At 39.2% G+C, this 13,659-nt stretch overlaps 1 protein-coding gene across 3 annotated transcripts in view; it reads right to left on the minus strand.

Moving 5' to 3' along the window:
* The window catches only part of TIAM2 (TIAM Rac1 associated GEF 2), a gene marked incomplete at its 5' end in the record, with an annotated part of 87,616 nt that overhangs the window by 10,710 nt on the left and 63,247 nt on the right, over positions 1–13,659 (minus strand). For all 3 annotated transcript variants that reach the window (XM_080341893.1, XM_080341892.1, XM_080341891.1), the window contains 2 exons: positions 361–429; positions 1,230–1,409. In XM_080341893.1, coding sequence (XP_080198019.1) covers positions 361–429; positions 1,230–1,409 — 249 coding nt within the window. The remainder of the gene's footprint in view (positions 1–360; positions 430–1,229; positions 1,410–13,659) is intronic.

The raw sequence follows: 13,659 nt of genomic DNA on the forward strand, positions 1-13,659 counted from the left end.
TGAAGTACAGCACTCCATGCACTCAACAGTGCTCTTGCAAAAACAGTTCACTAAGGAGATCTGACACAAAAAGAGGTTGCAAAGGCCAATAATGTCTTCATTAATACTTTTTGAATGGGTTTTATTAAAAAAATCCTTACCAAAAAAAGCAAAGATATCATAGCAGTTAAGTCAGAAGAGCAATTGCTCCTTAAAAAAGAAGTGACGTACACACCAGACAGAAAGGCACTGACTGGTGTAATTCCTATTGTTATCTTCATTGTTTGCTTTTTCTGACATGCTGTCAGCAATGAAAAACCAAAGTGCCAAGGTCTTAACCCATAAAAGAATGAAAAGCACATATTGCAGTTATTCCCTCACCTCATCCTGGGTAAGGAAGGTTTCATTTTGAAGGGGCTCCAAGTACAGCTCAAAGAGGCAGCTCAAGTCCTGCAAGAAAGAGAATGCATTCACTTTTTATGTAACAGCTTGAAATTTATGCAACAACTGTGAGTTAGGAGTAATTTTGGGGAATGAACTAGAAATACAATTCCTTCGCCATACAAATTATTGCAGCAAGTACCAAAACCTGTAAGTATGTTTTTTGAGATCCAGTCAAGTAGATGATTCCTCCTTGTGGAAGGCCAATGAAATAAATGTTTTTATCTTTCTTCTGGCACCCAGTCATATGAATTTTGGGTTTATAAAAAGAAGAGACATACATCTAACAAATTACAGACTTATCAGTCAAAAGAGAAATAACATATGTGTGATGCTACAACCAACTGGAATTGTGCCTTTTAGCTCTGCTGATTCAAAAATAATAATGCACTATTTTCCACAATTAAACTCTTTTTTAATTTCTTCTTTATTTTTTTTTTTTTTTCTGATTTGTAGGAGAGTCTATTCTGCTCTTCTACCAGATTTATTTTTGTCTTGAAAACTAGAGAAACATCCCCTGGAAAGCCCCTATATTAACATATTGCAGGTATTTACTGCCCACAAATTACCACTCTCCAATATAAATACAAATTGAAGTAAAGCTACTAGATAAATCCTACATCGTCTATTACAGATGCAAGCCTGCTGAAAACAATGGGAACAACTAGATAAGCAGATGTTTTAGGTCATGACCCTTTTAGAGTGCTGGGTATATAAAGATAAGCATGAAAGATGTTAAGGTCATCCACAAATCTTGGTCAGCCTCAAAAAGAAGGCTGTTGCTACACAGCTTTCTTTTTTTTCTTTACCTTAACATAAGATTTCTCAGTGTCCATAAGTTCTTGGATGACTTTCCTCAATCTATCTGCATCAGAAAGGTGGCGAGCCAGTGGCCGTGGAGGTGGATCCTGGTTGTCTTTCTGTCCTTCCATACTGCTTGTTGGGACGTCTTGGAAGTTTCGGCACAAAACACTGATCTGTTCTGCACTCTGTTAAATGCGAAGGAAGAGACAAGCACTGATGGTTTAGAACACAAGCTGCTGTACTACAATTATTTTTAAATTCCTCAAATTTTCCTCTTGTTCCAAATTTGAGGGCCAGAGCATGTCAATGATTTTTGTCAAATAAATATATTCTGATAGCTTTGAACAGCTTGAATTTATAGCAGATCCAGATCACAGCAGTAAAACAAAATGGAAATTTTCTAGTTATTTTCCAATGTGAATTATTTTCCATCTTCAGATACAAGCTCATGGGATGCAAAAGATGAAGAGCTCTGAGATATTTCATACACTTTGATCCTTATGACACTAGCATGACACTATTTTCTATCTCTCTTATTTTGCAACACTCATTGCATCAAAACAGAATGAATTAGTAAATAAAGATCTTTTAAGCATCCAGAATAACTATTTTATTTATCACCTGCTATCTATATTGTATTGTGTGGTTTTTTTCAAGCAATGAGACAGGAAGCTCTAGGTTCAGATTCCAATGTCTTGGGTTGTCAAAAGAGGTTTAGATGCTTTCTCTCCAAGGAGACAACTATGTGTCAATATTTTTTGCTTTTAAAAATGGCAAATGGAATCCTAAACCTTTGAGATTCTTTGGAAGAATAACAAAGATGAAAAAAAAAACAACAAAACAAAACAAACCCACAAAACCAAACCAAACCAAACCAAACCAAACCAAAGAAACAACTGAAAATTTCCAAGCAAGGTAGGAACTGGAGACGGAACAGCAGTTAATCTTATAAGGCAAAGATAGAAGAGAGATTTTTCTGACACTATGAAATGGTTGCATAGTTTGCTCTTGTATGACCACTGCTAACATCCAAGAGCAACCTTTGCAGGCAATAATCTTTAATGCTTAACTTAAAAATTATTCCACTATTGTCCTTGTGATATGACATTTTTTTGAAAGCTAGAACATCACTACTACTCAATTCTACCTTAACAGCTGTCAGTATCCCCCTCTTTATCCTACATGAAACAATTCTTCAGCGCTTCTGTCTTTCAGACACTCTGGACAGCTGCATATGCTGTACGATATATTATGTTCTATTTAGCGAATGCATTCACATAAGGACTACATGAATGCTGCATTATTTCAAGTGGAAGTCTTGTTCCAGTGAAGAAATCAGGACAAGTGCATTTCAGAACTGTCTTAATCTGTACTAATTTATTCCACAGGCTGTTTCAAGTAGTCCATTTTGCATCTCCTGATTCACCACTGATTATCTGCTTAGCCAGGCTCACCAACATACTAGGTCATCAAATGAGCAAATGCAAAAGTTATTCTGAAACTGAACTGAGCTATACAAAGCCTTCTGTAAGGCGGAGGCCAAATGCACTAGCAATACTAAATCTCAGCCATTCACGTGACAAAACATAGGTACATCCCTCACAGCTATATGATGGAAATAAATGTTAAAACGTCAAATATTTGCCATGTAGCTTCCCAGTCCACAGTTTTGAGCAATACTCCCACTCTAAGAAAAATTACTTTCCTCACCAATATGTGCAACCATCTTCACAATCCTGTAAAATGACAGCTTGCATGACTATGAAATTTATTAGGACCCTACAATACACGATGTAAATTGAATGGTGGTTGTTGGAATTACAGCTGCACACTGATGGAATACATTTAAAAATCACAGCCTGTACCACCAAAATTAATTTATATTTCAGAACTAAATCTCAATTTAGGAGATGGGGGGGCAGTACTTTAAAGCAACTTCTAAATAGCTGAATGCCAAAGTATCTGAGTTTTGGTTTTTGTTTCTGATGTCAGAAAGTTCTGTATTTGTATCAGAATGACTCAAATTTTATACTCTCTACAGCTCAAGGTGCACGTGGGCAGCTTGATTTACATCAAGCTGATGCCTAATCAAGGACACTAGATCAAGGATATGAGAAAGCCTGTCAAAAGCGAGTCATAAACATCATCTTCAGGCACAGTTTTACAAGGAGGAGTTAGAAGTTTTCTATTCCTCCTCAACCACTTTCACATTTAGGGCATGCAGACATTGGAGAACATGCTATGTTCTCCATCCCCTTCAGTTTTGAGCCCAGAGCTGCATCCACCACCAAGAACCACTGGATAAGAAATTGTATGGAAATAGATTATGCTCCTCAACATAAATACTATCTGAGCACCTAAGCAACGTAATTTTGGTGTCAGAAATTGTTCCACATAACCGGCCTAAGCCCAAGGCACAGGATAACCATACTCAGCCATACTGCCAACAAATAGTGATTGTTATAAACTTTAGTATGTTCTTGACCATGTAAACACTTCATGTTTGCAAGTTTGGCATTAAAAATGTTACCCTTGTCCTGCAGTGCTGCTCACAGACTCCTGTCCTTCCCTGCAGCCTTGCTGCTCCTTGTCCTTCCCTTTATGGGAGGCTTCCACACTGTGCAATCTCCAGATCTCATTCTCACTCTTTGTACGCACTGTGGTATTTACATTTGGTTCAAACTAAGCATGAAATGCTACTTGATCACAAGACAGAAGTATTTCACATTCACTCTTACACCTTGCACAGACTACAGAAGATGCAAGAATTCATTTTGCCAGTGAAACCACAAAGTGTACCCTAGGTTCTCGACCGAGAGCCCAGTATTTATGAGAAACTTTCTAATAACAAATAAGTAGAGAGGAATAAAAATGATTCTTGCTTCACATTTCTTCCCACAACTCCCTCACCATCCAGGTCAGGATCTCTGCCTTTTTTCCACACTGCTCTGGATGCTACTTTCTGCCTCCCACACTAAACAATGTCTTGCTCTTTATTATTTTTGCTGCTTAAAACAGATATTTTCTAGAAAGGCTTTAGTGACAATCCCTAAGAAGATGTCTTGTATATTTTTTATGCACGGGCAGCAGAGGCCCACCCTCTGCCCTGTTGCTGATTGCAGCTGGGATTTCAAAACCACCTGGGCACTGTGGATGGCAAAGCAGTCTTTGGCGGCCCAGTGCCCTTAAACCAAGAAGTCTCAAGACGAGCCCTGAGTTGATGCTACATATACCCACCATAATCTTGAACTGAGGTGGGAATTAACCCTGAATTTGCTCTGACAATGACACTGCAATGGCTAACACAGGTATATTTGATTCTCAGATAGATCTGGTAAACTGACACAGCTTCTTTTATTCACACAAGGCCAAGGTTGTCTGTACTTAGTGAATTGTGAAAAAAATATTTATGCCAACCTTCATAGCGTGCAGCTCATCAGAATAAAAACATGTAAATTGGTGAAAAGAAAAGCCCAGATGACTGCCCCTGGACAAGGCTGCAAGGTAGCTGGGTGCAGAGAAAAGCTGAAGAGAGCATACAGTGGAAGCAACAAGCATCCTCCAAAACCCATCACTTGAGTGTATGCCACTTTCAGCAACATGTATAGGAGACTGGAAGCAGATTCAGCTTACCTTTGGCACAGAAGAGCAGACAGATAAGGCTAAAAATCCAAAATTTTAGACTAACAGCACTAGAGCTGGCAAAGACAACTGAAGCTTATGCAGGGTTTGTAGAAAAAAACCCCAAAACAACACCAAAACACCTTGTATTCCAAGGCGTTAAGCAGCACTGTAACTCTTTTATTGGCCACTTTCATAGATTTTCCAATAAAACTGTATAAACCCTTGTACAGACCTATACACTTCCAACAGTTTGTCTGAAAAGGTGATGGAAAAGGATATTTTGAGTAGGCTCAGAAAACTTTACAGTCTAAAAAAGACTCTTTGGTGGGGTTAAAATCATGCATATTCTCTGATGACTTTTCAGATTTCTGTACCCTTGTGCAGGACACCAACCACATCTACAGGGTGATCACCAGTCCTTTTAATTCCTTATCTGTAGAGGAAGCATGCTCAGAAAACATCCTGCACAAACAGATTAGTCTTGTGCTGCCTAAAAACAAAGAGCTAACAGCTCAGCTCTGCCCGATGTATGTATTTCCAGGAAGACTGAATGCACCAGTCAGCAGGAGAAATACAATTACACAGGATTTTGAGAAATGAACAATTGGACAGAGACCTCCTTACATCCATCATTCAGTGAAAAAGGAAAGCTTTTGGAGATGTCCATCACTTTTCTTTTGCACTAGGCAGCCCTAAAAGTAGTCAGGTTTTATGGGTCCATCACTCTACAGACATCTCTTGTCATCCTGAGACTGTGAAGTACTTTGTAACCAAGCAAGTTGCAGGCCTTCATTTCCATAAAGACCACTGAAAAAATTTGCCTTATGTTACACACTAATACAGTATGTGCTCTCATCTAAATTGTTTATTAACCCTGAAAAACATCAGCAGACTTTTACAGAAAAACACCTTGTGGGATTTTCACCATAGGTACCTGGGCAAGACTGCCACTTGGCTTTGAGCAACAGAAGCTAAAGCAAAGTAGTATCCTCAGTCATCACTTATCATCTGGTCCTTCTCATTTTTTTTTTTCAACTTCAAGGACACACAGAACATGAAACTGTTCCTGACTGACATGGCTGAAATTTTAGGGGTCTGTTTTGCTTCACTGTGTCTCTTGCATGTCTTTTAATTAAAATATTTAAAACATTGCTAAAGGAAAGGTATTTTTTTTAAAAATGCCTACTTAGATCCTTCATAGCAATAAGCCCAGCATAGTTAGAGTTAGGCTTTAAGGAGGGAGAAGCAACCCCTCTACACCATATTATGAAAAGCTGCCCTACTAAACTCTACCAGGCCAGACAACAAGGGAGGATTAATGATGAACTTTTGCCTTTGAATCAAAATTTCCCCATTTCAGGAAGATTTACATTAGCAAAGTCAGCCTGTTCTGGTAATGCAAGAAGGTGTCACCAACCTCATTCAGAAATCTCAAATAGAGTAAGAAGAGGGGTTGATGACCTAGTACCTCTTTCTTGACTGCACAGCCCAAGGCCTGAAAGAAGGGTGAACACACAGCTGTATAAAACAGCTAAGATGCAGCCCACCTGACATGGTGCCTGAGCTATTAATACAAATTGCATGGTGGCAAAACTTCCCTCTCACTTGCCACACAGAGAGATGCCCATCTTTCTCCTTGGGTATAGAGGAAGAACCACTGGTGACCTACATACTTGTCTGAAATGCTAGTTATAAACCAAGTCAGGCAGCAGAGATCTGGGCCCAAAAGCCTGCATTAACCACATCTCAAGGACCAGCAGCTCCCACAGAGTTCATAGATGCTGTGCTCAGCTTTTCTAAAATCTCCAGTGTCATCTGACTCAATGCATACCAAAGTCACAGGCAAAACAGAAGTCATTCCCATCTCAGAATGTTAAATCCTGACCATACAAAATGTAAAGATGAGAGCATGACAAAAATAAAGAGAGAGGAACCCTGACATCCCAAGTCACAAAAAGGAGACTCTTATTAGGTGATATTAAAGCACACAATGCAGATTTTCCCAAACCATGATCTTGTGAAAATACTGTCATTCTCTCCTTCCCCATGTCTTTATCATGATGTTGTCAATATTTAATGCAGAAGGCTCATGTATTTTTCTGCCACCCAAGTAATATATTTACAGCTGCCTAATAACCCCCTAGCAGTACATTGATTGTAGCTCTTATTTTTTCCTCCTTGTTTCCAGAATCCTAAATTATTTGTCAAAAACCGAAAAAAAACAGTTAAAATGTTCATGCTGTAGTTATTTCCAAAATTCCCTGAAGAATCTTGTTAAAACCATCCCACTTCTTGTCAAAATCCGGATCGTGACTTAGTCCTTTCTCTGTCAGATGCAATAAATAACTATTTGCCTGAGCCCAGCAGCAAACAGTGCAGGCAACCAGCCCACCCTTCCCTCCCCCCAAACTTTAAAAAGCCCAAACCTTTTTCCATGCAGTGTAATGGTATAAACTCATCCACGGACTACATGTTACCAGAATCCATTATTTGATCATTAATGCTGGGACAGCCACTATTTATCTTAGCCTGATTAAGCAGCACATCCCCAGACTAACCATCACCCCTGCAGAACTCACCACAGAAAACATCCTGTGCAGGGAACCGTACGCTGCTGCTGCCTGCTGCTGGGTTTTGCGAGCCAGCGCTAAACTCTTAGCTCTGGTTTTACTCCTCCTGAAGGCGGGCATTGTGGCTTGTGAATACAAACTTCGCCAGAGGAAAAGGTCCCTCGGAAGGAAGCCACGGGTGTTGCGATCCCCCACGAGCAAACCTTCACTCTGAGCTCAGCTGCACAAGTTTCTCTTTTGTTCCGATTAACAAAAATTGGAGACACTGTCAACATCCCAGTGTAACGGGGCTAAACAGTGTACAACAGCATGAATAGACATGCCTTTATTACTAATGCAGAGAAAATGTGCAAGATAAGAAGGGTTTCTTTTATCAATAGCTTGATGCAGTAAATGCAGGATAAAGTGCAGTTATGGCAAGGGAAGATGGGTTTTATCTCCCCAGAAATGTACCTGCCTCTGTGTCCGTGAAATTTACTGCATAAACACACCATCAGGTGCTTTGAGAAAATTAGCCAAATACCTAAAAATATCTAGAGGGTGCTGACTGCCCTGAAGGTCAGTGTGAATCGTCAAAGGTACTGATGCTCTGTCAAGGGTATATGCTGCTAAATGGTGTGGTGTACAAATGCTCTTACAATGATAAAATGAGAAATAAATAGACAGCTCTCTCTGGACAATTTCTTTACATAATTGTGCTTGTCCTTTGAACTTTTTAGTTGGAATTATATCGATAAAAAGAAATTTCAACTGTTCTCAGTAATAAATTCAGGCTTGAAAGTAAAAGTCCCCATGTTTATATATTTACAGAAAACCATTCCGGTCTACAGCTATATTATTCTAAAAACAAAGTAACTTTAAATAAAACAGTATAGGACATGACACCACTGAGCTCAATAGTTACAAGACTGACAAGCAATTCATTAATCAAATACTATACCAGTGGCATAATAAAACACAGTAACTCCCATGTTCCCTCTATCACAGCACCGTTAGTATGCAATGATGTTGAGCTATAAGGCTTCATTTATCCCTGCCTTTGCCACTGCCTATTGCTCTCTAGCAAACCATTTTCTTGAACTCACATGATACACCAAGCCTTGTTTTTCATATCCTTGGTTACCAGTGTGCTGCTTCAGTGATTTCAAGGATATTCACCTTCACACAAGCAAGGGAATGACACAGCCCTCTCCTTTAATTACTGCAATTAAACTTACATCCGTCTCTTTCCAAATCATTAGCGCAACTTGACAGCTCAGCATTTGCCAAACCGATGTCCCATTGTGAAGTGGTCACCTATCAGAGGAGCAACGATCTTGAGCCCTGAAATAATAGGCCGCTGATGCTGATAAGGCTCTAGGGCTTGCAGAACACATCACAGTAGTAGGAACCTCTTGTTTAGCTGAGGGATTACACCCTTTCTTCTGGAGACAGATACTGGATTCACTAGGTGAGAAGACTATATAATAGAAAACTGAAGGAATAGTCTCAAAGGAGCAAGAGAGGTTTTGCCTTCTTCCTGACGTTTCATTTTTCAATGAATGCACAACCTGGTTTAAAAATCAAATTATATGAACTACTGTGCAGCATGTATATGGCTACTTTTCTTGACCACCATTAGTGGTTGCCTTTGCAGCAGTACACAGACCCTAGAGATCCACAAGTCTGAAGAGAAAGAAAAACAAAACCAAAACCAACCAACCAAACACACTACCCTGTGAAAATTAAATGTTTGTGGTACTGCATATGACATTGACAAAAATAACACAGGTCAGGCCACTAGATCCACATTTATTACAAGTATAACTATTCTTACTGGAAAGGTACTGCTTTTCCATTTTCTATCAGCATGAGTCGTGGCCATTTCAAGCTCTGTTTCTGCAATAGATATGTGTTAAAACACATCTCTTCCACTGGGACCGGAAAAAAAACAAAGGCTGCTAAATTTCAGGTCCAAGCAATACCGTCAATCTTGATGAAAAACAATGACAGGCCTTTTAAATTCTATATTAGGAAGTTATTCTTCTCCAGATTTGCTAATTAAGTCTGAGTTATTAGCTAGCCATATGCCAGCTAAAACATGTTACCAATTAACAGCTTTTTAAAAAATGTGTATTCATTAAAAAAACCCCACTATATTTTAGTAATACTTTCAACTCCTATTGAGGGACTTTGATAAATCAAAAAAGTGGAAAACGCAAACTAAAATAAACCAAATTAAATAAAGCATTTTCTTTAGCCTTTCTTCTCTAGAAGCATACAACAAACACTCAAGCCCTCTTCAAGTATATGTCTCCTATGTAAAATTTACATGTAAAATAATCCATCACCTTGAAATACTTTTAAGGTGACTGGCAAAATGACATAGCCTTATTGTTTGTTCCTGTGTCCTTTGAGTAACACACATTCCCTTTACAGACATCTGTTTTTCATCTTTCCATTTTAGCAGCACCAGGCTTGACAGTTACCATAACAGTAACATCCTCCGTAATACAGGCTTCCCTCTATTGTCCCCATATGTCTAGATGTGCTTATCGGCATTGAGTTCATTTCCCATCCTGCTTTTGCCTTTAAGGCATGAAGGTAAAAGGCTAATTTTTCTCTCTCAGTATATACTTCGAATGAAAGGAAACAGCAGCTTGCCTCTGGGACCATTCTGAGCACTTGTAGGCTACTTTATAACATCAGTCTGGACCACCAGTGAAGCAGAAGCATAATTTGGAAACACAACATATTTTATATATTAGAGTGTGTATACATATGTATATACATGTATACATATACATATTACATATATATATGAAAATATACAATATGTACATTTATACCGTGGAATAAAGAGGAGCTCTATGATATTAGTGGTCTCCAAACATTATAAGATCATGCTTAATTCAGCTGGTCTCCAGATCTCTACAGTGATCTATAAGGACTCCATCTTTATACTTTTAATAAATGTAGGTGGATAATTTTTCTTAATATTTTCCTATTGCACTTATTATATCAATAACATACTTCTAAATGTCTTCAAAATGTATTTTCGAAGCATAATTGACCACAGTGAAGACATTTTCTTTAATTCCAGTGCTCAAAAAACAGTTAACATTCCAAAGGAAGTCTTGGTAATTTTTTTAATTTGAAGCATCTTAAACACTGCATTCTCACCCAAAGTGTTTTGTGCTAAACACAAAAACTTTTCTCAAGCACTGAATTAGAAACTATGGCAACCACTGATACATTATCTTTGTAGATGCATTCATCTCTCACAATGTTTTTTTGCACTGTGCCTTCTTTAGAGGCAGAGAGGGCAACCCTTATGTCTTCTTGTTAGTAGCAGGCATATTGCATTTCAAGTATTACAAGTTGCAATAATCCCCCCGTAAAGACAGATGCAGACACCCTGAACTTCACATCAACCTCTCTCCTGGTTTCAGCAGGGTTTTGTTTGGGCACTTCAGAAGGATCATATTGTCTGCGAATGAAATAATCACTGTGTGAGTGAAGGTCTACAGTTGCCACACGGGGTATGAACAGGTAAAGACAGAGTGCTTGTGGACAACAGGTAACAGAACAGGAAAATCTATTTGAACTTCCCTGTGCATCTGACTCAACTGATCTCTAATTTTTTTAATTCTCCTCCCCTCTTCCTTCCTTTCAGGAATCTTTTTGTCAACTTTGATTTTGCAGAATCTACTGCAGGTAGCAGATTTTTTCAGTTTTGGCATTTCAGGTCTACCTTGGGCCTTCCATGTTCCTGACAGCACAGAACATGAATCAAAGTCTGATCAAAGTGTATGAGGGTACCTAGGTTGCAGTATTTGTCTGAAATCTTGTATTCCAAACTTTATGTGACTTCAGAATGACTTTGTGTCCTGTGGATAACTGATGGGCACATCACACACCCTGGCACGCACTAAAATTCCGCTTAAATGCTTCTGCATCACAAGGAAAAAAATGTGTGTTATTGTTAGCTCTGTAACTGAACAGTATCTCGATCTTAAAAAATCCACAAAAGATATCTACAGATGGCATAGAGGTTACCTAGTTCTCTGAGTCTGTCAAAAGTGTGATTAGATATCGCTGCCTTTAATTTCAAAGCGAAATGATGCCGTCATATCCTGCACTGCAGGTGGCGGGGGTTGCTTTGGAGGCCCAGGGTGGTGGACTCCCAGGCAACTTCCTGTCCTTCATCAGTGAAGTCATAAGCATCTCCAGAAACACCACTCTCTGTATCCTGTTGCAATGAACCAGGACTGTTGCTTCTCTTTTCATCTGCCTCATGGACTTTTCCCAGAAGACTACAAAGCAAAACTGCATTATAAGTCAACTCTCACCATCTTCTTTCATTTGCACGTATCAACATAACACAACCTCTTCTCCCAATCAAAACCATCTGCACATTTTACACAAACAGCTGTCACAGTACTTCTGAGAGGACATTCTCTTCAGTCACAGGAAAGGCAAAAAATACCACCTTCCTTCCAAACCCCCGCAACCCAGTGTAACAGCACGAAATAGAGCAATACAAGTCACACCTCTGCATGCAAGAACTGCAAAGTCTCTGTTGGCTCTTCTTTCTTGCTATTCTTGTGCCTCCTCACCCATGATTACGCACACAGGTCCCCATCCTAATGTCTGGTTACAGGTTCACTCTAGGTATATAGTACCTTTCATGCTTCAAGCTTTATGGCTTCTAGGCTCCTTACTAGATTAGCAAAGACAGGCAATTGTTGCATTTGAGTTTTGGGCCATCCAAAGAGTATTGTTCTGAATTTAAAGAACTGCAAGATCAATGCAACAAAGTGAAATCCAGTACTGGGGTAGCAAGCACTTACTGGTAGGTTTACATCAAGGCTTCCATAACCTAGTTCATTAGTTTTCATGCTTCCTCTGAGGGTGGAAAAAAAATTTGAAACCTAAACTAATCATCAGAATTCTTATAGACTTCTAACAGGCTACAATTTCACCCTTCTCAAAAGGTGCACGATGACAGCAGGGGTCCAGTTGTGGCTCCACACTGCTGGAACCAGCGACTCTGGTTGGGCTCAGCACAGGCTGGCCTGTCTGCAAGGGAAGCAAAATAATTAGCAGAGCTCCCCACAGGCTTCTGTTGCACTTTCGATGTAGAACTGTCCCCTCCAGGCACAACTGAATCAAGGAAAACCACTGCTGAGGAACATGCTATTTTCCCATGTTAGCTCTTAGACTCCCTAAATACATCTCACATCTGGAAGGAAATGACACGTGTATTGCGGAGGAGTATACATGATTTTGAGAGTACTACATTGTTAATCCCTTTCCTTAGAAGAACAGGGGAAAAAAAAATAAGATGTTAATTGCAGACTACTCCCCAAGCTTTTGGATCTCATCAACTGCTAAGGAGAGGTTCTCAAGACTAAAATAAAGGAAAAAGGAAAGATCCTTAATGTCCTATGGATGCTGAGCAAACCTTCAGGCAGGCAGCTCTCGTGCAATTAATGACATGCTGTGCAAGAGGGAACTGCCTGGGCAATGCAAAGTAGAGCTAATGAGAAGCTATCACCATGAACATCGTTTAACTGGAATTTGTTCCATGCAAGAAATAGGTTTGGGGCCATATGGGCATACCAGTAGTTTTTTCTTCCACTTATCTTATTTTGCCCAGGGGAATCTCTCTTGAGCTTCTGGTCATTTCTGCTTGGCTTTCTTTCAATGTAGTTCAGCAACTGATGTTCACTTGATTAATAATAACATTCACCTTCCAAGATATTTGATTTTTACAGTCTTTGCTCAACAAAATACCAAATGGAGAGAAATATGGCTCTGAAATCTACCGGATACATGTGAACATACACATATACATTGCCACACTATTAAAAATGTAATCAAAACACAGTTTGTACTTGTCAGTTTTTATGTTTTACGCACCATATTATTGCAAATCTTCTTTCTAATTCAGTATATTTTGGTAAATCTTCAATTTTCATACCAAAAAGTCATATTAGGCAACTGTTTAACTTTGGTGGAGAAGAATAAACATTTCCTGACGTTCACCTACAATCATCCACTGCTTATATACACACATTCAGACTGATGCTTCCTATCTCCTCTCTGAGAGTGAATGAGTGTCATTACCAGGTTAAAATAAGTAAATGATCCACCACAACCAAATATATAGGGTTACATTTACTGATGGTACCAGTGGAAGGCTCTTGGGTGTGTTTCGAATAACGGTGCCTTGAACTAACCCACAGCACTCATGCTA

Source organism: Nesoenas mayeri, assembly GCF_963082525.1.
Source record: "Nesoenas mayeri genome assembly, chromosome: 3".
Taxonomy (NCBI): Eukaryota; Metazoa; Chordata; class Aves; order Columbiformes; family Columbidae; genus Nesoenas; species Nesoenas mayeri.